At 37.2% G+C, this 26,729-nt stretch overlaps 1 protein-coding gene across 1 annotated transcript in view; it reads right to left on the reverse strand.

The window, feature by feature from the left end:
* Positions 1 to 22,527, reverse strand: part of LOC308418736 (vomeronasal type-2 receptor 26-like) — a gene marked incomplete at both ends in the record, with an annotated part of 44,202 nt that extends 21,675 nt beyond the window's left edge. The window contains 3 exons of the mRNA XM_080914216.1: positions 8,538 to 9,338; positions 20,738 to 21,035; positions 22,313 to 22,527. Coding sequence (XP_080770342.1) covers positions 8,538 to 9,338; positions 20,738 to 21,035; positions 22,313 to 22,527 — 1,314 coding nt within the window. The remainder of the gene's footprint in view (positions 1 to 8,537; positions 9,339 to 20,737; positions 21,036 to 22,312) is intronic.
* Positions 22,528 to 26,729: the final 4,202 nt, after the last annotated feature.

Genomic DNA, 26,729 nt, shown 5'->3' on the forward strand with positions numbered 1-26,729 from the left:
TTAGAAAGAGCACTGTGCAATTTTATTTGGGCCAAGAAAAGACCTAGAATAGAGAAATCCATCCTTATCAACAAGAAAATATCTGCGGGAATCACTAACCCTGTCCTCAAGCTATATTAGAAGGCAATTGTCCTGAAAACAGCATGGTACTTATACAGAAATAGGTACCTGCATCAATGGAATAGAATAGAAAATGCAGAAATGAGCCCTCATGTATATGGTCACCTGATTTTTGACAAAGGAGCTGTAAACATTCAATGGAAATAGGACAGCCTATTTAACAAATGGTGTTGGGCCAACTGGCACTCAGCATGCAGAAGAATGAGAATAGACCCGTTTTTATCTCCTTGTACAAAGCTCAAGTGCAAGTGTATCAAAGGTCTACACATTAAACAAGGTACACTGAAACTAATAGATGAGAATATTGGGAAAACCTTAGAACTCATAGGCACAGAAGAAAAATTTTTAAACAGAACACCAATAGCTCGAGCTCTAAGGTTAAAGATTGACAAATGGGACTTAATGAGATTGCAAAGTTTTTGTAAGGCTAAAGACACTATCATGAAAACAAAACGGCATCCAAAAGAGTGGGAAAAGATCTTTACCAACCCTACATCAGATAGAGGCCTAATATCCAAGGTATACAAAGAACTCAATAAGCTAGACACCAGAGAATTAAACAACCCTATTAAAAATGGGGTATAGACTTAAACAAAAGTTCTCAATCAGGGAATATCAAATGACTGAGAATTATCTAAGTAAGTGCTCAACATACTTAGCCATCAGGGAAATGCAAATCAAAACAACCCTGACATTCCACCTTCCACCAGTCAGATTGGCTAAGGTCCAAAACTCAGATGACAATAGATGCTGGCGAGAGTGTGGAGAAAGAGGAACACTTCTCCACTACTGGTGGGGTTGTAAACTGATACAACTACTTTGGAAATCAGTCGGGCAGTTCCTCAGAAATATGGACATAGTACCATCAGCAGACCCACGTATTCTATTTCTGGGCATTTACTCCAGAGATACTCCAACATACAACAAAGATACATGCACCACAATGTTCGTTGCCGCTCTATTTATAATAGCCAGAAGCTGGAAAGAACCCAGATGTCCTTCAGAAGATGAATATATACAAAATTGTGGTACATTTACACAATGGAGTACTACTCAGCTGTCAGAAACAATTGTCTAACGAAATTCTCAAGAAAATGGATGCATCTAGAGAATATCATCCTGAGTGAGATAACCCAGTCACAAAAGAACAGACATAACATGCAGTCACTGATAATGGGATACTAACCCCAGAAAGCCCTGAACACCCCTGAAACAATCCAAAGACTGTGTGAAGATCACGAAAAAACGATGAAAAAAAAGAATATATTTTAATTAAAAGAGAACCGTGTCACACCCCTTTTTTTCCTAAAGCCCCTCCCAGTTTCTCTCTTATCTCCTCAAATTAATAACCTCTTTTCCTATATTATGGTTACATATATACATATGTGTTGGTATAGGTACCTACAAATACTTAATCACAACCTTATTAATTGTGTTTGTATACTTTTATGCAAAAATGCTTAAAATCTGTACATTTATCTTTGTTTTTTAAAATAAAGTTAAGAAAAAAATAAAAGAAAGACATTTGACATCACTGATGTCAGGAAAAGGTAAATGCAGCTCACCCTGAGCTGTACTATTTTGTATGTGTTAGAGTGCCTGCTGTCAATATTCAAAACACACAAAAGATTTATGTGATTTAAAGGGACAATTATTCCAAAGTCTAGTAATAACCTTCTACTCTTGGGTGGGGAATTATAACTACATTTACAGAATCCCACATACAAAATTAGGTCATGAGAGCAAGATATGGCTGTTTGGGAATAAAAGCTCTAAAGGGGAGGAAGACTGGGAATGCATGGATCAGGGGTAGAAAATATACAATGTTCATTATTTAAATGTTTGAAAGTACCAAACAATAATAAGCAAATTTAAGCAATTTCAAAAATAAAGCGTTGACAATGAGGTAGAGAAAATTGATTTTGGTACAGTTTTGTAAATGCAAAACATTTGAAAAGATAAGCAGAGACCATCTGCTACAAGGAACAGCAGAGATACAGGGACACAAGCCTGTTGAGAGGGCGTTCCGACTAGCTGGGGTGCAGAGAGACCTCTGCAGAGAGATCTCTGCCAAGTGCACGGATAGTGCCCTACCTGCTTTTTTCAGGGAACCAGTAACGCATAATCAGGCTATTCCTAACTAGAGGAATTTGAGTGCAGAACTGGTGCTCAGACCATCTGCCAGCAGGAACAGCAGAGATCCAGGGACACAGGCCTGGGGAGAAGGTGTTTCCACTAGCCAGGGTGCAGAGAGATCTCTGCAGAGAGACCTTGCCGAGCATGCGACTAGTGTGCCCCCCCCACTCGCTTGGTTCAGTTTAGCAGTAATCCAGCATTGGGCTATTCCCAGCCAGAGGACTTTGAGTGCAGAATGGGTGCTCAGACCATCCGCCACCAGTAACAGAGGAGATCTAGGGACACAGGCCAGGTACAAGGGAGAAGCAAGTACTGACAAAAAGACAACATATTAACACAGACAACAAGATCGCAAGAGGAAAGCGAAAGAACATACCACAGGGAAACCAAGACAACCTGAAAACACTAGTACCCAGCTCTCCCATCACAGCAAACAGCAGAATGCCAAACACTCCTAAAAAAGAAGACTCAGACACGGAATCATACCTCAAGATGATGATAGAGATCCTTAAACAAGAATGGGAGGAAAAGCATAGAGAATTAGAAGCCTTTAAAGAGGAAAAAAGAAAAAACACTTAAAGAACTCAAAGAACTCAAAGAAAAGGAAAACAGAACCAAAGAGATGAATAAACGAAAAAAAGAATTTAAAACAGAAATAGACACAATAAAGAAAACACTAAAAGAGTCAACTTAAGAGATAGAAAGCCTAAAAAAGAAATCAGTAGTCACAGATGCAAACCTTTCCAACAGACTCCAAGAGATGGAAGAGATAATCTCGGGCCCAAAGAGAACATTGAAAACATAGACAAAACAGTCAAAGAAGACGCAAAAAAATGAAAAGCTCCTAACCCAAAATGTCCAAGAGATCCAGGACACAATGTGAAGATAAAACCTAAGGATAATAGGAATAGAGGAGGGTGAAAAATATCAACCTAGAGGCACAGTAAATATCTTCAAAAATTGTAGAAGAAAACATCCCTAGCCTTAAGAATAAGATGACCATGAGCATATAACTAGCCTACAGAATTCCAAATAGGTTGGACGAGAAAAGAAATTGCTCCTGACACATAATAGTCAAAAGGCCAAGTGCCCAAAGCAATGAAAAAACACTAAAAGCAGTAAGGTAAATAGGCCATGTAACATATAAAGGCAGACCAATCAAAATCACATCCAACTTCTCAACAGGGACTATGAAAGCTAGAAGAGCCTGGACAGACATGCAGACCCTAAGAGAGCACAGGTGCCAGCCCCTGCTGCTATACCTAGGAAAACTATGAATCACCATAGATGGAGAGACTAAGATATTCCAAGACAAAACTAAATTTAAACAATATCTCACCACAAACCCAGCACTACAAGGAATTATAGGGGGAAAACCCAATATAAAGAGGTGAACTACATCCTAATAAAAACAAGAAAACCCCTAAGCAAGAAAATCAAAAGAAGAAAGACATACAGGCAGAATTCAACCTCCAAAAGCAAAAATAGCAGGAAAGAGCAACCACTATTCCTTGATATCTGTTAACCTAATATGGACTCAATTTCCCAATATAAAGATATAAGCTTTCAGACTGGATACATAAACAAAACCCAGCATTTTGCTGCATACAAGAAATTCATCTCAGGGACAAAGACAGACACTATCTCAGGGTTAAAGTTTAGGAAAAAAACTTCCAGGCAAATTGCCCCAAGAAGCAAGCTGAAATGGCCATTCTAATATCAAATAAAGTTGATTTTCAACCAAAAGGTATCAAAAGAGATAAGGAAGGACACTTTTTACTCATTACAGGGAAATTTGTCAGAAGGAACTCTCAATCTTTAACATATATGTTCCAAATACAAAAGTACCTATATTTATAAAAGAATCCCTACTAAACCTTAAGAAATACATTGCGCACCACACAATAATAGTGGGAGATCTCAAAACCCCACTCTCACCAATGGAGAGATCATGGAAACAAAAACTGAGCAAGGACACTGGACAACTAGCAGAGGTTATGAACCATCTGGAATTAATAAATATCTACAGAATATATCATCATAAAACAAAAGACTAAACCTTTTTATCAGCACTTCATGGCACCTTCTCAAAAATTGTCCACATACAAGCTTCAATAGATATAAGAAGATTGAAATAATACCATGCATTTTTTCAGATCACCATGGTCTAAGGCTGGTCTTTAATAACAACACAGACAACAAAAAGACCATAAACACTTGGAAACTAAACAATGCTATATGAAACGATAGCAGGGTCAAAGAAGAAATGAAAAAATAATTTAAGGATTTTCTAGAATTCAATGAAAGCATAAACACAACATACCCAATCCTATGGGATGCAATGAAAGCATTACTGAGAGGAAAACTCATGGTGCTGAGTGCTTCCAAAAAGAAACTGGAGATAGCATACACCAGCAATTTGACAGCACCTCTCGAAGCTCTAGAACAAAAGTAAGCAGATGCACCCAGGAGAAGTAGACAGCAAGAAATAATCAAACTTAGGGCAGAAATAGACAAAATCGAAACAAAAAGAACCATTCAAAGAATTAACAAAACCAAGAGCTGGTTCTCTGAGAAAATTAACAAGATTGTTAAACGCTTAGCCAGACTATCTAGAGGGCAAAGAGAGAGTATCCAAATTAACAAAATCAGAAAGGAGTGGAGAAATAACAACTAAAACTGAGAAAATTCAAGGAATCATCAGATCCTACTACAAAAGCCTGTACTCAACAAAGCTCAAAAATCTTGAGTAAATTGATGAATTCCTAGATAGATACCAGATACTAAATTTAAACCAGGACCAGGTAAACCATCTAAATAATCCCATAACACCTAAAGAAAAAGAGGCAGTCATCAAAAGTATCCCAAGCAAAATACACCCACATCCAAATGGGTTCAGTGCAGAATTTGATCAGACATTTATTGATGACATAATACCAATACTCTCCAAATTATTCCACAAAATAGAATCAGATGGAACACTACCTAACTCATTTTTTGAGGCTACAATAATCCTCATTCCTAATCCAGACAAAGACCCTACAAGGAAAGAGTACTTCAGACCAATCTCACTTATGAACATTGACGCAAAAATACTCAAAAAATTTTACAAACCAAATTCAAGAACACATCAAAACAACCATTCAACATGATCAAGTAGGCTTCATCCCTGGGATGCAGGGATGGTTTAATATATGGAAATTCCACCATATAAACAAACTCAAAGAAAGAAAACGCATGGTCATCTCACTGGATGCTGAGAAACATTTGACAAAATACAATAACACTTCATGTTAAAGGTCTTGAAAGAACAGGAATCCAGTGCCATACCTAAACATAATAAAAGCAATATGCAGAAAAACAACAGTCAACATCCAACTTAATGGTGGGAAAATTGAAGCAATCCCACTTTAATCAAGAACTCAGCAAGGCTTCCCACTCTCCCCCTATGTATTCATCATAGTACTGGAAGTCCTGGCCAGAGCAATTATACAGCAAAAGGAACAAAGGGTTACACATTGTAAAGGAAGAAGCAAAAACATCACTATTTGCAGATAACATGATAATGTATTTACGCAACACCACAAATTCCACCGAGAACTCCTACAGCTGATAAACAAGTTCAGCAAAGTGGCTGGACATAAAAATAACTCAAACAAATCAGTAGCCTTCCTCTCCTCAAAGGGCAAAGTATTTATGGAAATGATACACTTCTCAAAACCTATGAGATACCTTGGTGTGACTCTAACTACGGAAGTAAAGGAATTGTATGACAAGAACTTCAAACTTCTACAGAAGAAAATCGTGGAAGATCTCAGAAAATGAAAAGATCTCCTATGCTCATGGATTGGAAGGATCAACATTGTTAAAATGGCCTTCTTTATAAAACAATCTACAGATTCAGTACAATCCCCATCAAAAGACCTACCCAATTCTTCATTGAATTGGAATTGAATGTGTAATTTCATCTGGAATAACAAAAGACCTAGAATAGAGAAATCCATCCTCAACAACAGGAAAATATCATTGGAAATCACTATCCCCGACTTCAACCAATATTACAAGGTAGTTGTGCTAAAAACTGCATGGTACTGGTCTAGAAATAGTCACATTGATCAATGGAATAGAATAGAAGATCTAGAAATGAGCCCTCACATATATCGTCACCTGATTTTTGACATAGGAGGTGTAAACATTCGATGTGAAAAAATCAGCTTATTCAACAAATGCTGCTGCTTCAACTGGCACTCAGCATGCAGAAGAATGAAAATAGACCCTTTCTTATCTCCTTGTACAAAGCTCAAGTGTAAGTGGATAAAAGATCCACACATTAAGTCAGGTACAGTGAAACTATTAGATGAGAAAGTAGGGAAAACCTTAGAACACATAGCCACAGGAGAAAATTTCATGAACAGAACACCAATGCCTCATGCTCTAAGGTGAAAGATTGACAAAAGGTACTTAATGATTTTGCAAGGTTTCTGTAAGGCTAAAGACACTGTCAAGAAAACAAAACGGCAGCCAACAGAGTTGGAGAAGGTTTTTACCAACCCTACATCTAGATATACAAAAACTCTAGAAACTAGACACAAGAGAATTAAACAAGCGTATTAAAAATGGGGTACAGAGCTATACAAAATGTTCTCAATTGAGGAATATTGAATGGCTGAGAAGCATCTAAGGAAGTGTTTGACATCATTAGCCATCAGGGAAATGCAAATCAAAGCAACCCTGACATTCCACCTCACACCACTCAGATTGGACATAATCAAAAATTCAGATGACAGCAGCATCCTGCCAAGGATGGAGAGGAACAGGAACACTTCTCCACTGTTGGTGGGGTTGTAAACTGGTACAACCACTCTGGAAAACAGTCTGGTGATTCTTCAGAAAATTGGAAATAGTACTACCTGAAGACCCAGTTATTCCACTTCTGGGCATATACCCCAGAGACACTTCAATATACAACAAAGACACATGCACCACAATGTTCATAGCAGCTCTATTTATAATAGCCAGAAGCTGGAAAGAACCCATATATCCTTCAGTAGATGAATGGATACAAAAATTGTGGTACATTTACACAATGGAGTAATACTCAGCTATCATAAACTATGACCTTATGAAATTCTCAAGAAAATGGATGCATCTAGAGAATATCATTCTGAGTGAAATAACCCAGTCACAAAAGAAAAGACTAATATGCAGTTACTGATATTTGATTACTAAACCCAGAAACCTCTACAACACCCCAGAAAGAACTCACAGACTGTGTGAAGTTCAAGTAAAGAAAAGAAAGAAAAGAAAAAAAAAAACCCTTATTTTTACTCCTTACACATCAAGAAAACTTTGACTAATTCCAGGTTTCATCCTGTTTTGCACATACTTTGTGTTCATTGTGGCTGGTGGAATCTTGATGTACATTATCAAAACTTAAGAAAATTGCCAAGCAACGATGGAGGTGTGTTTGTATGCTTTTATCCAAACATGCTAGAGATTTGTACATTTATTTTTGTTTTTTTTTTAAAAAAATAAAGTTCTTTAATAAAAACACAAAAAAAGACAAGCATGTATAGAGTGATAAACATTAGGAAAGGTGATGTGTCATTACATTACCAGTCTATTCAATCCAGCTTCATTTTAGAGAGAATATTTTGGTTTCAGTTTTATTCTGAATTTGATTTTTAAGACAAGCACTGTCTATGCAGCTCATGCTGGCTTCAACTCATGTTCCTTATGTCTCAGACTCCCATAGGCTAGAAAACAGGAGGGGATTAAAATGTCTAACCTTATGGAAGCTATGTGTTCTTCTAGGACATGTTCAACAAAACAAAACAAGCTACTGCCTTCAAATGGACCTAAAAATCCCTTAAAATGTCGCATATTTGTACTTAACAAATATCTTGGTTTTAATCCTATAATTTCTTCACAAAACATTAAAAGCAAAAAGAAAAAGATGTGACAATTAAAGAGCTTAAATATTATTGCTTGAATGTGCTAAAATTAGGAAAATCTTTTTCAGCACCATATACATATATATTTTACTAGTAATATTATCTCAACTTGCACGAATAAAAGGTGTTTCTCTTTATTTATTAACACTATGACTTTATGGTAATGAAATAACCATGAGTACATTAGGCAGGAGACAGTACCCTAAGGAAGTATGCTAAGAACAAAAATATTTTTCTAACACTAATTAGGAAAGATCATATATCAAAATGGAGAACATACAAGGCAGTGCCCAATGCCTAGGTAAATACAAGAGTAGATATTGCTACCTTCCATGGGAGAGGAGCCTGGAGTACATCTTTATGGAGTAAGTCTCCTTCCACCCTGAGTGACAGCTCCTCATGGAGTGCCTGGGCAATGGCATACACAGCTGCATGGACTTTGAAGCTGTAGGGTGAGGTATTCATGTCCCAACGGTGTAGAGGTTGTGTGCTCAGTTTTTTCTCACATGTATTTTCCCTGATCGAGGGCTGATATGAATATGGACATCCAAATAAGATCGACCACAGTTCTCTGATAAAGATATTATGAGGGTATTTTCCAGGTTTTACACTTTCGAGAAAATTCTTGAATCCCAGTATTTTACCCATGTGAACTGAAAATGATAATCCTCCACCGAAGTATGTATAAGCTTCATCATCTCCAAAGGGTAATGTGGTGATATCCCAATCAGAAGTTGTGATCCAGACATGACCAAAAGGTTTATTGCAAGTGATGATAAAGGCAGTCCTCAGAAAAGACTGTGTGTCACCAATTGCAACTATAACATGGGTCATTGTGAATCTTTCCCTAAAACGTTCCCAGTTTATATTTTCTCTAGTAAAATATATTGGATCCTTTTCTGCAAATGCAACACAAATTCCATGGTTGGTCATCTCATCTGTGATTTCCCTAAGGAAGACTTCTCCCCTCACATCATCTGGAACCACCAGGCCAACCCAGACCCAAGTGAAGTGTAGCAGCAGTTGAATAATTCCTTGGTACAGAGCTGTGGAGTGCACAGGAAACTGGTAAGGAGACTGGAGCTGGACTCTGCTCTCAAGACTCTGGTCAAAAGGAGCATAGCTGATCTAAACAGGAAGAAAGTTACTAGTTAATAAAGTTATATTTTTAGATACTTATTAGTTATATTTTGAGATAGAAGATAATTATATTTTTCCCAGATGATTTGGTTTATGTGTTCTCTATGTGCACTCCAGAAAAAATAAACAGATAACTTTGCTAAGAAATACCATTTTTAAAACTAAATCCCACCACATTCTTCTCACTTCTCTTTCAAAGGTAATTTATGGTTCACCTTCTATAGAATGTATCAGGGCCACAGAGTATCTATCTGGTTCTTCCTGTTGTGGTAATACCTGTCAAACATGAGCATTTGCAAATCTGTCATTTCTTTTATCAAACCTTGCCTCTCTCTGACAATGGAAGTACAGGAACCTTAACTCTAAAGTCTTGTTTACTTGATGTCACACATAGGAAATTAGTTAAACAACAAATAGGAATCCATGGAGCATTTTAACATCTACTTGTGAAGTATATATTTCCCTGATGTTCTTTTGTGGATAGTCTTTCTGTAATGTTCAATCCATTGTATATTTCCATAAAATAAACTTGCTTAGTATAAAGGGCTTACTATCTACCTCAATGAAAGTTGTAAAGCCTCTTCTTGAACAGGACCCTCTGGCCACCTCTGTCACATTCCTATCCTTTCTACCAGAAAACTTCAACTCTGATGACTAAGCTGCAGTTCCTATTCGCTAGAGCGCACCTCCTCTGGGGTGAGTTTTATACAAGATCTCTAATTACCTAATCTGCTTCATCAATGATAAATTATTAAAATTTGCTCTACTTAATATTGAATATGGGTATAAAATAATTTCCTAAATGAGTTCCAGGAATCATTTTTTCATCAGGAAATGTATTTCCAAGATCTGTCCAATACTTTCAGTCTGTCTTACTGAATCTTCTATCTCTTAACTGGTGATATCATAATATCCCAGTGTCCCATGGTCAGATGGGGCCTTGATTCTCCTTTCCCCATAAATTCTGTAACAATCTCCTAAAATCAGTTGGTCACCAGATCTTTCCCTAATTCACAGCTAATAATCTGGCTCCATTATCTGACTGTTCACCGAACATCTGAATTTGAATGTTTAGTAAACATATAGCTCATTGAATCCAAAGTCAGGATAATTGAATAAAGACACTGAATACTTTTTAATTTATTGGAAGAGAGCAGTGGGTAGAGAAAAGTAGAAGGAATAGGAAAGAAGAAATCAGAAAATGAAGTAAATATGAATCATTGAGGGAAAAACTACAACATAAAGAAATATTAAATATTTAGTAAATGCACAAAAGTAAGGTATATAAATAGATGATATAAAATGACACAATTTTTATATTAATATACTGATAGTACATTCATGAGTCCCATCCAATTAAATTAAGAAAACATAAATTGTTTTATAAAACATAATCTTTATAAAACATTAAACTTTGTTAATAATCTTATTTCTAAAAACCCAAATGAACTATTTTGAAACCATATATAAAAATATGTTTCACATATTACAAATCACATCTAAATATAAGGCAAGAGTCTATTTTAATGAGACCTGTTGTCCTGCTGACAGGACAAGTTTCGCTTTCTTTCATGTCTTCAATCCAGGTGTTTCTCTCAGGAAGACAACTGTTTTTCTAGGAAGAAGAGCTGACAAAATAGAAAATCTATAGGTGGTTACTTCCTATGACATAGAGGGCTGTGGAAGGCTGTCATCTCAGGAGAGAACTAATCTAAAATTGAACTAGTGTGGGGGTGACAATGGGCACTAACAGCACCTCGAAGAGTCTCTAGGCACCTTAACAGGCCTGGATGAGGCTTCCTTAGGAGGAAGGTATGGAAATGGAAGGTCACCATGGCAGGAAACTGGATAGTTAGGTGAGAGCAGGCTTGGTTTAGGCAATTTATGCCAAGAGATTTTAGTTTAATGTATTGGTGACTAGGTATTAACTTCAACATCAGTCCTCAACATCAGCTTAAAGGAACTGAATAACAAAGTAAAATGTTATACATGCATGAAGATACCATAATAAACCCATTACTTTGTTGGCTAACACTACATATGTATACATATGACTGTGACAAATTTGACCAGAGGGTCCTGGTAAGGAAAGGCTTTACAAAGGAAGGTAGAGACAAGTAAATGTCAACAGTTCATTGACTAGTCATTTCAAAATCTCAATTTTACAATTCAGGATAAAACCCTGATTCAAATCTGCACTGTTGACAGTGATGAAGGAAGACTCTCTCACTCCAGGAATACCAACATTCCTATCTGCAAAGTCCTGACACATGTATCCTGAACAAAACACCAATGGCTCGTGCTCTAATCAAAGATTGACAAATGGGACTTAAAGAGATTGCAAAGTTTCTGTAAGGCTAAGGACACAGTCAAGAAAACAAAATGGCAACCAACAAAATGGGAAAAGAACTTCACCAACCCCACATCAGATAGAGGCCTAATATCCAAGGTATACAAAGAACTCAAAAAGTTAGATACCAGAGAATCAAACAACCCTATTAAAAATGGGGTACAGAGCTAAACAAAAAGTTCTAAATTAAGGAATATCGAATGTCTGAGAAACATCTAAGGATGTGCTCAACATCCTTAGCCATCATGGAAATGCAAATCAAAACAATCGTGATTCCACCTCACACCAGTCAGATTAGCCAAGGTCCAAAACACAGATGACAGCAGTTGCTGGCGAGGTTGTTGACAAAAAGGAATACTTCTCCACTGTTGGTGGGGTCGTGAACTGGTACAACCACTCTGGAAATCAGTCTGGCGATTCCTCAGAGAATTGGATATAGTACTACCGGAAGATCTAGCTATTCCACTTCTGGGCATATACCTCAGAGACACTCCAATTTACAACAAAGATACATGCACACAATGTTCACAGCAGCTCTATTTATAATAGCCAGAAGCTGTAAAGAACCCAGATGTCCTCCAGTAGATGAATGGATACAAAAATTGTTTGACATTTACACAATGCAGTACTACTCATCCATCAGAAACAATAATGTAACAAAATTTTCAAGAAAAGGTTTGCATCTAGAAAATATTATCCTGAGTGAGATAACCCAGTCACAAAAGAACATACATAATATGCAGTCACTGATAATTGGATACTAACCCCCAGAAAGCTCTGAATACCCCAGAAACAACTCACAGAATATATGAAGTTAAAGAAAAAATAAAGGCCAGAAAAAAAATAGAAGAAGAAAAGAAAATGAAAAATCATTATGCTTCATCGTTAGACACCAAGAAACTTTTGACTAATTCCAGGTTACATCTTGTTTTACATGTACTTTATGCTCACTGTAACTAGTAAGATTTTAATGTATACTATCAAATCTTTAAGAAAAAAATAAAGTTCTGACAAAAATGTATTCATATACTCTTTTGCAAAAATGCTTATAATTTATTCATTTGTCTTTGTTTTTTAATATAAAGATGTTCAAAAAAACAAAAAAATTCAGGGCAAAACCCTAATTCAAGTCAACTGTGTAGACAGTGATGAAGGAAGAGCATCTGGCTTCAGGTGTACCAACATGTCTATCTGCAAAGTCCTAACACAAGTTATATGGCATGTCATATACCAGAAGCACACAGATACACACATACTCATATCACCACACACACACACACACACACTCACGTGCACATACTCTCAACGGGGGTGGGAAAACAAATAACAAATACTTATGGCACCTCCATGAAGTCATAATTCTTCAGTACTAGAAATGAAAGAGAATAAGAAAATGACACGAGATTGGATGTCAGAGATGACACATTGCATAGTGACCAATATTCACAATAATCACAAACAGAGATCCCATAATCAGATAGATGGCAGTAGATCATAAACAGAATCTAAATAGAACTTAGCAAACAGGCTTTTAGTGGAGAAAATCTAAAATGTTGAGGGAAAATTCTAAACTACAAAACAGCTAAATAAAGCTTCTATAAGTTAAAATGCAATTCGGTCAAATCAAAAAACCTTTGTAAATTTTCATCAACTCAGTTAAGGGGTCTGGAAATGTAAAATGAATCAAGAAAGAAAGATGTGGGTCTTAGCATACAGAGGACCCAACACACAGAACTGGCTGAGAACAGACACACAACACTCAGAGAGCCAAAGAGGAAATGGGAACAAAGGATCATCTGTCTACATAAAGTTGGAATGATTTGCATATGTTAGAGATTCATTTACATATACTAGAGATTGTTTAATTAATCTACACCGAAAAACTCAAACAAAAAAGGCAACCTGATAAAGGACAGGAAATAAGTGTAGCACATGGTCAGCAGCAAAGCACTGCCAGCTCCACAGTTCATGCTTAAGCTGTGTGCAGGAGAATTACTTAAAGAAATGACAACAACGTCTCAGGATGTCATGTTTGCTAAATATTTTAACTGTGTTGAATATCCTTAACCACCAGGTGAAATCCAAGTTACAAATAGTTTTACTCTTTCACTTTAGTCATAGTTTTTTCATCATGAGAATATGTAGCTGGGACTGAAAAGGTCCCTCAGCATTTCAGAATATGAACTGTTCCTGCAGAGGACCTGGGTTCCATTGCCAACACCACTTAGGGCAGCTCACAACTACCCATACCTCCATATCTAGATGATTTAGCACCTTATTCTGTCTTTCTCCATGGATGCTGGGAGCTGACAGAATTAAGAAATTCACTTAGCCTGAGTAAAGCCATTTTGCATATCTCGGCCTAGGTTTCTGTTTCCCATAGTAGAGGTTTTTTCCCCCCAGAAATGAGGTGATTTTACTTTGGTAATGTAGCTAGTTGAGTAGAACAGTCACCCAGGCAACAGATCCTGCTTGGCAGAACCTTCTGTTACACCTTGATATTTCCCCTCCTCATGTAATTCTCCACAAAGGGTATTGTGAAAAGTCCTTTAGCTGGAAAGTCCCCTAGCCTCATGTTTTACTTTCTTCTTATACCTGTATAAAACTAACATGTGAAAAATAAATGTTTGTCAGCTTGATCAAACCTCTTGACTTGCTGTCTGTTTTGCAACTCTTGTCCTTTATTCTCTCCTAGGTGATTCTGGGTACCCTTGACTTCCCTGCCAGTCTGGACAATTGGCACCCAACTTGTGCGGCAACTCTTGGGTCTCTCTGGAGAGAATTCTGTGCATATAGTAAGGAAGGCCTTCTGTGTTCTTCCAGAGAGAGACAACTACTACACAACCTGCCCTTTCATAGCTCTGCTCAGAAAACACATCTGAGCCAAAATCCTTAAAAGTAACATGATGGGACAAACATTCTCTTAAAAGTCTCTTTTCATTTTGGGACTTAATCCACTTGACATCCACCATCTCAGGATTCACATGCATTAGTACAGTGGTGAGATCCCCTTATGGGCCAATGGAACGGACCTCATTTAGGTCTTCTTTTGGGGTCAAGGTTTAGCCTGCATTTATGAGCAAGAAAACTCAAGATCCAAAATGGTTCCCTGAGAAGCTAATTAAACCAATTAAGCCATCATTGTCCAGAATGGAGCAGCAGTCTCCTCCTGAGACTTGTTCTTCTTCTCTTTCAGATGCTGCTCCTTCAAGGACTGGTGATGATCCTCTGGACTATGATAACAACCTTTAACCTACCTCTTCAAAAGGCCCCACATAATAGATACATGCCATGGAATTATACTTGGGTAGTTCTCTTAGAGAGAAAGGAGGTCGTCTGGTCTTCCTCTAAAATATCCACCTCAACTTGGGGGCCAGAGATACTAACCACTGACCTTTGTAAACTGGTCCTTGGGGCAGTGCCCACTTGGGGTGTTGAACACCAGCTCAAATTATATACTGCTCCCAAGAAAACATACCAATACACAGAAATACTCCCCCCAAATCTCCTTATTTCAATCTTTCAGTCTGTCAAAGTTAACTGTGATAACCAATTCTGCCACACATTCCTACAAAGAACAGATTTCTATGTCTTCCCAAGGTGGCATTGTGACCATTTCCTCCTGCATAAATATGGAATCTTGGATGATCTTTTCTGTAAAAGCTGGGGAAGCAATACTACAGGGAGTGATCCGCCTTTTCTACCGGGGATTATATAACATTGAACAGAGATTTCCAAAAGCTGTCCTCAACACTTTCTCCCCAGAATGTTAGGACAGCAATATCAAAACTCATGGCTGGTGTTTCCCCTTAACCAAAAGAATCTTAGATATGACCAAGAGAAAAGATTGGACAAAAGGTTTCTCTTGGAGACTTAGGCTCTACCAATATCACACTGACAGAGGTCTAACTTTCACTGTGAAACCCCTTAAAGAGCCAATATACAACAATAGCACAGTTCCCTTCATGCCAAACCCTGTCTTAGTTCCTCTACCTATCTCTAAGCCTCCTATGCCCCACCCCCATTTCAACTACAAAAGGTCCTTCTGCCCAAGATCCAGGATCTGGTGGATCATCTGTATTTTCCGCTGGTCCTTTCATTACCCCCTTACCCTCTCCCTTATACACACCCACTAAAATCCTTATCCTGACCCTGGTAAACCAAACATACCTATGCCCAATGCCACCTCCCTCAATATGGTTAATGATTGTTGGCTTTGTTATCACTTTCAGCCCCTGTTCAATGAAGCTATTGCTGTTTTTGGTGATTTTTTTCTATGCCAATTCTTCACGGGAATGTCAGTGGCAGACCTCAAAATAGCAAGAAATATCCTGATCACAGGTATCAGGCCCAGGGGTTTGTGCTGGCTCCTCCAATTCACCCCCTCACTACTCCTACCTCTGCAATGTGACCTTTGTCTATGACAAGGCCCATGCTTTAATTGTCCCCACCAATGAGACATGGTGGACTTGCCTAGATGGCCTAATACTTTGCCTTTTCATCTCTGTCTTCTGTGAGCATGACCTGGACTTTGCATTCTCAGTAAGATGGTGCCCTGATTAACCTGCTATTGCTCTGATGAATTTTTCTATCTGTGTGATCAGTCTTCAGATACCTCTCCTGACATGCAAAGGCAAAGGAGAGAGCCCATTTTGGCTATTACTATATCTGTTCTCATCCTAATGCCTGTAGGAACTAAAACAGGTATTTCCTCTATTATACGTTCAGACTCCAGATACAGAGAACTACAGATGGCCATTGATGAACACATCCAACATCTCCAACAGCAGATTGATGACCTGTATTATTTTCTCTCCTCTTTGGCTGAAGTCATTCTTCAAAACATGTGAGGACTGGACCTCCTTTTTCTCCAACAGGGTGGTCTTTGTGCTGCCCTCATGTAAAGTTCTATTTTTATGTAGACAAAAACAGTAGTAGTCAAAGTAAGTATGAAAAAGGTAAGAGAAGGACGAGAGAGAGAGAGAGAGAGAGAGAGAGAGAGAGAGAGAGAGAGAGAGAGAGAGAGAGAGAGTTGGTTCAAAAACTGGTTGTCAAATTCACCTTGGTGTCTACACTCCAGCCTAACATTTTAGGACCTTTAGTAGGATTATTTCTTATTTCTTTTGTTTTTGGGCCTTTAATAGACTAACCAGCTTTATTAAACAACAAATAGATAACTTAGCAGAAAGACCCATTCAGAAACATTATTTTAGGCTATCTAAGTAAGATCAGTTAAATTTGGAAGAAGATATAGGCATAGATCTCTCACCAGCCATCACCACCCAACCCAAAGGATAAAACTTTTCCCGGGAACCAAAATATAGTGTCCATGTTTAAAGTATGGTGGGTATCCCCAGAGATATTTGGAGCCATTCATTATAAAATACATTAGTGTCAATATTAATAGGTTACATCAGCTTATATGATTCAGTTTGTATAGAATATCACCAGGCTATTTAGGCCACCTTCATGAATTCTGTGGTCAGGTTGTTAAGTAACATATTCTGCTCTGTTCTTTCTGCTGAACTTTTCACCTACTTCTCCATGACTTACCACACTTCTCCAATCCATTCTTGTCCCTTTTGTAGGTTTTCTGATACTGCTGGCCTTTGCACCCTGGGACTTTAACAGGCTTGTGAAGTTCATCTGCCAGCAAATTGACTCCTTTGCATCCAAATGCAAGTCCATTACCAACTGACTTTGCAAATTGTGGTCTTGATGAACCCACAATGAGTTGGCCTCCTAAAGGGTGTGCATAGAACTTAGATCTATGCACACTTTGTTATGAGAAGTGTGGGCACCAGTGAGAGGTTGAAGGCAAAGCACCGCAAAGTGGAGGACCATGCATTCTGTCTCTGAGACCCCTGAGAAGCAAACCTGGATGCTTAGAGTTTGGTGTTCAGAGGTGCTCTTGGCCTTTCTTGAATCTCTGATAAGGACACTTAGACCCTCTCTTCAAAAAGACATCATGTAAACAAATCTAGAAGGATCTGTCAATGCTTCACCTCTCTGGTGAAAGACCTTTTTCTTCAGACAGATAGATGTCCACTTGCCTATAGCCACAGTGGTCATAAACCAAATAAAAAGGAAGGATAAGCTGGGAGCTGACAAAATTAAATTACCTTAGACTGAGTAACACCATTTTGCCTAGATATTGGTCTAGGGTTCTGTTTCCCATTGTAGAGGCCTTTTCCAAGCAATCAGGTGATCTCACTTTGGTTAGGTAGCTAGCTGAGTAGAACAGTCACCCAGGCAAAAGATCCTCTTAGCAGAACATTCTGTTGCACCTAAGTACTCCCCCTCTCTATATAATTCTACACAAATGTATTATGAATATTTCTTTAGCTGGATAGTCCCCTAGCCCTGTGCCTGTCTAACTTCTCCTACCTGAATAAAACTAGCATGTGAAAAATAAAAATTTGTCAGCTTGATCAGACCTCTTGACTTGCTGTCTGTTCTTTGTGCCTCTTGTCCCTCATTTTCTCCTAAGTGATCCCAGGTTCCTGCTGATTTCCCTGTGAGTTGGGGCACATGGACATTAGGTACACAGTGTTATACATAACATGCATGCACGACAAAAAGTTATATACATAAAATAAAAAAAATCTTAATTACTAAACCAATTACTTTCTCTCTTTGTCTCTCTGTCTCTCTTTCTCTGTCTCTATCTCTCTCTTTGTCTCTCTCTTTCTGTCTCTCTCTCCAAAATATTAAAATACATCTAAATAAAAAGATTGAGTGGCTCATTAATAAGATATACAAGTACATTCAAAGGAAGTATTCAGGCCAGCAGAAATCCAACACAATCACAGAGACAAAAGAAACATAAACCTCTGAAAGCAACATGAAACCTCAAAGATCTTAACTTCTTAATTTCTGGAAATGGGGATAGTGACTTGGATAAAATGCCAGATGAAAAATATAAAAGATTTTTAATAAAACTACCAGCAATGGGCTAAAGGCTATTCCTTTTTGCCATTCATTTTTAGCTTGTAATCCTAGCACAATCATACAAATACGATAACTTGGAAAATTATCCTCATTCACATATGATATGTTTATGTCTGAAGGTTTTCTTAAGGGCTCTTACTGGAACACTAATCATGAACACTCTCAGCCCTGATATACACTTTCATCAATTAACAGAACACAAAATAAACATCCAAACTAATAGATTTCTATATATCAATAATAAGAAAGAAATCATGGTGTTGCAGTAAATATTAAAAAGTGGTAACCTTTTATCCTGCTCTAGTGCAGAAGCCTTTGCCTTTTCTCTACCATGGGATTCCCACTGTATCCTCTTTCAGCTATCTCTCTTTTAGTGTGTAACTTTGGCTACCAGGTCTTGCACGGAGCTGCAAGCTACCGTGCTGAAATCACTCGACCCAGCTATTCCTTTTCTAGAGGAAAACTTAGCTCACATTCTCCACAGCCAGGTAAAATATGACTCCACATTCATTATCTTATCAACAGGTTTGTGTGTTAAATTCTCAATCCACAAACCCTCTACACAAAAAGCTTACAACCTCTACACAATCAGAATTACTCTCACATGTTGCTAACAGCGGACTGCTAGTGGAGATGTGTCTCTACAACCTGTTTCAGCTCTGAAAGCCAAGTTAGACTTCCTATGTTTTTAGATATTTTGCCACTCTCAGATTTTTGAGGGAGTTGAAGACTAATTTAGTTTTATAACCTACACAAGCTAATTAACTTTGAGAAAACCTAGTCATTTAGAATAGTTTCAAGTGGTAATAATTACACACAGTTAATCATTGAGGGTACATTTTTTTTGTTGTTGTTTAAGTAAACAGAAAGACTAGTACAAGGATTTTCTGAAAGGACTATGGAAGATCAGCAGATAATTTTATGGCTGATCAGGCGCCTACATGGAGTGAAATGGCTGCAGAGAAAAGGGAAGGATCCTATGTCAGGAAAACAGAATGAGGAGCTGTTAGGTGTGAGGCCAGGGGCAATTGAGAAGCTGGTAGAAGAACCAATGTCAAGTACAATTATGCATATATTTCTTGTGAAAAATTGTATTAGTTATGAATGTCATAATTTACATTTGTACAAAGTCAAACACATAGAAGAAAAAAATAAAATTTACTCATAAAAGCTTCTAAAATGAACAATAATGGTCAGGCATACTAGTGAATACCTTTAATCCCAGCCCTAGAGAATTAAAGAAGGAGGATCTAAGTGAGGTTATTCTGGGCTACATAGGAATGTCAAGATCAGGCAACTTTGCATAGTGAGAACCAGTCTTAAGAGTATACAAATAAGTAAAGATTGAAATTAAAATAAATCAACTTGGCAGCTGAATTCACTTTCCTAAGACTTAAAATCACTGAGGATACATTAAGCTCTGGATCAATGTAATTTTCAACTTAATCTATTCCTAAGTCATCCTTTCCAATTTTATTGCTAATTGGGATACAATAGACTTATAAATGCTACCTCTCTAGCATTGTTTATAAGACATCATTACTGATCAAGAAATAGACTTGAAAACAAAGAAAAAAATCAAAACTTCCCTACCAACTGAGGGAAATTACTAACAGTCCCATCGTCCAGCCAGAGTAGTCTGACCTCTTTGTTCTTTGGAAAAATAAATGTTATATGCAATCTGACTGGACAACACAGTAAAAAATAAACAGAAATATGTCTGTTGTAGTTATAGTGAAGGTACATGAACAGAATTATTATAGTCCATATGTTCTGTAATGTTTTAAAACTGCATACCGAAGAAAGACAGTATAAATAAAAGTACAAGGTAAATAAACTTTTTTGGAGTGATTGAAATACAGGTTTTCATTACAGTATCTACTTTTTCAAATGTAAAGGTTTTAAATTAAATTTGTTATATAAGCATGATTTCAACTAATGAATAAATTATATACTTTAGATTGAAAATAACTAAATAGTAAACTTTTAAGTAGTTTTATACCTCATTAATAAACAATAAATGGATTAATTGCATTTATTACTATGTTAGTATGTTTAACCTAAGGAACCAGGATTCCTTGCATACCTGTGGGACATTGTAGAGACTTAGAACTCGGGAGATCTGAGTTGAAATTCCTGTTGAAACACCTCCTATCACTGCAACCAGCTTATCATTCTTCTCGGGCCTGCAGCTGTAGTTAGGAAGTGGGGGGCTCTCTCCTGAAAGCAAAGTCATAGAACTCTCTGTGACCCTCATCTCAGTAAAGTCAACATTGAAGAGATAGAATCCCAGGGACATGTTGAATAGAATATTTGGGTCCTTGTTGATTTTTTCTATAGCAAAAACCAATGCCAGTATGTGCTGATAATGTTTAGTGAGATATCTAGGAGGAAAAATTAGAAAGATCATCATCTGTCTTCTTTTCCAAATTAATTTTTAATTAAAATATAATTACATCATTTACTTTTCTCTCCTTTCTCCCTGTAGCTCCTCTCATGCTGCCTAAAATTCTGGAATTTTTCCTAACAATTTAAGTCCTATGAAAAATATACAGAATAATCCAAGAAACAAACAGGATATTCTATATTAAATATGTTGAAGAATTAGTCTTGAAAAAGTTTTGTAGTACAAATTATTACAAAACTCACAATTTTCTTTAAAATTTTTTTTGAGACAGAGCCTTGCTTATTTAGTTTTGCTGGATTGAAACTCACTAAGTAACTAGGTAAGCCTCAGTCTACTAGAGATCCATGTACATCTGTTTCTCAAGTTCTGAGATGAAATATTTGTATAACCAAAAACTATCAAATGTACAATTTTAGTTTTTAGTGTGCAATTTGTGTCTGGTAAATTAAAATTGAGAAGTACAGCATGTGGGATATATAGCAAGTATGAATACAGTATTTCATGTGGTCTTAAACGTTGGATAAACCTTGGAAAATACAGTGCTTGATCAACTATGGCAACTTAACATAGTTCAGTTAAAGCAAAAAATATTATGTTCTCAGTACAATACACTTAATCAAAACAAAGAAAATTGCTTCAAATGAAATTTTTTTTAAACGACTTTATTTTGCAAAACAAAGATAAATGTACAGATTTTAAACATTTTTTGCTTAAAATTATACATTTTTGTCAGTACTATTTTTTCAGACATTAAAATAAATTTTACATAAAACCATGTGAATATATTTTTTAGTCAGTACTTGATTTTTTTTCAAGGGCCTGACAGTATACATTGAAAACCTACTAGTTACAATAGTGTTTTCAAAGCCTTTTTATATATTTAGGAGAATTCAGCATGAATAGGAGAGTGACTCACAGAGCTATAGCCATGGCTGAATAGCTATTGGCATTTGGTGGCTACTAGGGAATGGTGGCTGAGTTTTTAGTGAGGTTTGCCCAAGTAGCTTGTTACACTCTAGATTATGTCTTATCCTACTACAGTACTGGCATGCCTAAATGAAAACAGTAGATCTAAAACTGTGAGTAAGTTATAGTCTGTGATGTTGGAGGAGGGGAGACCAAGACATACCATGAAGAGAAAGAAAACATTGGACACTGGAGTGGAAGTAATTGAAGAGGGTTTGATCAACAAATATTTTATACATTCTAAATCCTGAAATACTATTTTTTTAAAGAGAGAAGCCAAACACTTACGCAAGAACAGATTCCCGTTTAAAGGTTGTATCTGTGAAGTCCTGTACACTTCTAGCATCTCCACTAATCACTCTAAGGGAAAAGAGTCCTCCAATGACAAAATCCCTGTCTTGATAGTAGCTAGTAGAATCAGGTATAATTAAAGTGAAACAAGAAACTTGTTCCTGGAATATAATGAAAACAATCAGGAGACAGAAAGCAATAAGTAATTTCATACTAACATTGATAAATAATTGATAAGACCCAGAAATCTGTTCAGTTGAGAGTCTGTGACTAATCAACCTTGATAGTACATCAACAAACACAAAGAACATGTGTCGGTCTGGTCTGTGTGGATCAAGGGTATAAAGCATTGTTCTGTCCTGATATAGGCTTACCAGGATCCAAACACTTCTGTTTCCTAGGAGTAAACTTTGCTTTGCACATACTTAGCCTTAGATGATGTCCCCTTTACAGAGTCACTGTTGGTCTCAAAGGGTTCAGGAATCCCTGACTTGGCACTTGGGAATCCTGAACCTCAGGAGAAAAACACACAATTAAGAAGAAGTGTGAAGTCCTCTAAAACACCTGTGGGATGTGTCCACTCAGTGAGCTGAGACTCCTCAAAACCCCAAAGTAAATAGAAACTAACCAGTGGTGACATAATTAAGTCATAAATGGTCATCTGAAAGAGGCATCTAAGGGCTCAGTGTTCTGGGAGTAGGGGTTGGGGGTGGAAGGTTGGATCCTTAATCCTTTAACAACAGTGTCATTTTAGAGTGTTTCTGTAAGGCAAGGCCAAAGGCTTCACGTAGAAAATATTATTTCTGATTACTTTATGGGCTCAATTATCCACTTGTGTATGTTTAACATCTTACACTGTATATGCTTATAAGTACAGTGTTTTGAAATACATATACAATGTGAAAATTAAATATAAATATTTAATTCACACATCTTTTTTCAAGCAACGGAATGATTTCTAATTTTCTTACTTCATATAAAGTGATTCATGGGGTACTCTTTGCTTTTAAAAATGTCTACTTTACATGAGGCTAAATGTGTCAGACATTTCTCTCTCTTTTTCTTTTCTTTTTTAAATAGGATATTTTCTTATTTACATTTCAAAGGTTATTTCCTTTACAGGTTTCCCCACTGCTTACCCAAGATCCAATCACCACGTACTCTACTTTTATGAGTTTGCCCACTCTCATTCCTGCCTCACTGCCCTAGCACTCTTCTACACTGGGGCATCAAGCCTTCACAAGACCAAGGGCCTCCTCTCTCACTGATGCCAGATAAGGCCACTTCAACTCCTTGAGTCCTTCTCCTAAATCCTCCACTGAGGTCTTGTGATCAGTGTATGTCTGGCTCCAAGCATTCACATCTGTATTTGTCAGAATCTTGAAGAGCCTCACAGGAGACAGCTGTATCAGGACCTTGTCAGCAAACATTTCTTGGCATCAGCAACTGTGTCTGGTTTTGATGTTTCCATGTGGAATGGATTTTCTGGTGGGGCAGTTTCTGGATGGCCTTTCTTCAGTTTCTGCTCTATTCTTTTCCCTGTATTTCCTTTGACAGAAACAATTCTGGATTAAAAGTTTGGAGATGGGTGGGTGGTCTTATTCCTCAACCAGGGAGCCATGCCTTACCTCTGGATATGGTCTTGACAGATTCTCCCTCCTTTTTATGCAGTGTTTCATCTAATGTCATTTCTGTGGGGTCCTGGGAGGCTCCCAATTTCCTGGTATCTGAACCTTGCTAGTTGCTACCTGAAGTTCCCCATCACCCGCCTACATACCTCTGTTCAATTTCCTGATCCTCTATATATCTCCTCCATCTTCTCCCATACCTCTTTCTAGTTGTAGCATGGCTCAGCCCTAGAATACGTTCTTAATCCAAAATAAAGTAAGTAAAGTTAGTAAATAAAGTGTAAAGTGAAGTACCCACCTTTGAAAGTAACTTCTATTTAAAAGGCAGGCAAATTAAAAAATTAGGATATGATCTGACAGAATGAGTCAGAGATAGGATATATGCAACTCTCATAAGAACAGACAGGGAAGAGGCAATTTTCTGGGGTCCTAGCACCTACAATCAAGTACTGGGGGTGATACAGTAAGAGATGAAGGACAAAGGTTGAAGACTTCTGGCTAGTAACACTCTCTTACTGTTCTGGGGCACAGAGACCAATGGTTTCTGGCTGTTTAACTTTGCTACTCTGAGTGTAAAAGCTAATGACTTATAGCTCTTTCTATAACAAAAGTTGATGGCTTATAGTCATCGACTCTTGCTGATAGCAGGAGGAGAGTAAGCAAAGAAACTTAGTTAGTTGGGCTCTCGAGTCATTGACTTGTGGTCCTCTTGCTGGTCAGACAAGTGAATCAAAGTTGGTGGACTCTTCTTGAGCCAAAAACTAAAAAATACGAAAGAAAGAAAGAAACAATGGAAGAATGGGAAGAAGAAAGATAAAAGAAAAAAAAGATAAAAAGAAAGAAAGATAGGAAGGAAGGAAGGTAAGAAGGAAGAAAAATTAAAAGAAAGAAAGAAAAGAAAGAAAGAAAGAAAGAACTGAAGAAAGAAAGAAGAAAGAGAAAAGCTAAGTTAGGGACAAACACAGACACATTCTGAGAGAAGCAGAAAGTGCCTATTGCAAGGTTTTATTTTTGCTTTCAATTTTTTATAGCTTTTTAGTTACAAAACTTATGTAATTAAATATTACCTGATACTAAAATAATAACAAAAAGAATTACAGTAGAAAGAGGATTGTAAGTTCAATGCAGATGGATTTTTTATTTGTTTGTTTTGTTTCTGCCCTGTTTTTTATTTTTTTATATAAGCTCATTATAGGTTCAGAGCAACAGTTTCATATGACCTTGCTTTTTCACAGTGAATGCCTGAGGCCTATTTCTTGAGTCTGTAATTGAATAAATATTTCCCTTCATCATTAATTTGTTTCAATCCTGTTTTTAATTACATAGCGTAATTAGTCTATCACACACACACATATAAAGCTATATTTGCAAATTTTAATCTATATGGTGCTTGAAAATAATTGTATCAATTTAGGAGCTCTATAAAATAATACTCAACAATTAGGAAATCATAAAATCATCTAAACACCATTATTACATGAACTTACTGCAACATGTTGGTTCTGCAGTAAATCTGCCCACTAGAGTAGATAAATGTCCAGGAAATCATGAAGGTAGGTACTAGTGTTAGGAAGAGAAGCAAGCCTGAGTCAATGTCTCTGGAGCCTTAGTCTCTATGAGTGTGCCCCTTGCAACCACACAAAACTGTGTGCTAGTTCCAGAAAATTTACTTGCTTACCATAGCCTTTCCAAGATGTCTTCTGTCAACAATGTAAAGGAATAGTGCATGAGCATTGGTATGACGGGGGTTAGTGAGTTTTATTGGGACAATTGTACAGACACAGGTTGCAGAGAAAACATGCTAGCCACAGGTAAAGAAAACCATCCCAAATTTGAAAAGGATTCAAAGGAGTAGAACCTATTGCCCAAATTAGTATGAGACCAAGTAGAGAAAATTCAATCATAAACTGAGTGAAGTCAGGTTGAACCAGCCAGCATAGAGTAGTTGAAGTCAGAGGATCTGAGTTGAGTCAGCCAGCCAGAGTTCAGAAAGAAGTACAAAGGTGAGCTTATTCAGCATTAAGTTTCAAAACACTGTAACATTCTAGGCCAAGAATAGATTGTAAGGAATCTAGAAGCATCCAGAAATAGGCTTAGTTTAGCAGATAGAGGCAGTAAGCCTCAGAAATGACAAATAACTTCATAAAGATAAAAGTTATATTTACAAATACTTATTTACAAAGGCTGTTTTTGTTAATAAGTCTTTATTTTTTTCCATTTACCAAAGCCAGTTATTTCTGATAATGCCTTGACCTCTAGGATTCATCCAGAAAACTGCCCAAGGTGTAGGTGTTTTGGTTTTTGGTTTTTTTTTCTCTCTAGGTAGGCAATGGGTGTATCTGATCATTACAAGTATTAAAGCATCTGAAGAATTAATTTAAATGAATCAGTAATTTTCACAGTGGTTCTTCAGGCAGAAAGTTCTGGTACTTGGCTTTGGAAAGGCCAAAGGAAGGGAGCTCTCAGCCTGATGGCACTCGGCCATCCCCTTACCCTGTTCACTGAGGAATTCTACTCTGAGAACTACAGACCGTACTGACTTCAAAGATACTCACCTGCTTGTGGTGTTCACCCCAAGTTATAAGTTTATCATTTATGGAAAAGTGCTGAACTCTGTGAGATTCAAAGACAATTTGTCAACTTTCACTTGAGCTTTGGTACCACTCTGCAGAGCCTGGTAATTAAGGAGGTCAAGTGTGGTTGCTAAACCCTCTTTGTTCTCAACTCCCTCATTATTGGGGCTTCTCCCAAGATGGCCATTTTGTAAGAATGCATAGAGCTAAAGG

This window comes from Micromys minutus (assembly GCF_963924665.1).
Source record: "Micromys minutus genome assembly, chromosome: 3".
NCBI classification, from domain to species: Eukaryota; Metazoa; Chordata; class Mammalia; order Rodentia; family Muridae; genus Micromys; species Micromys minutus.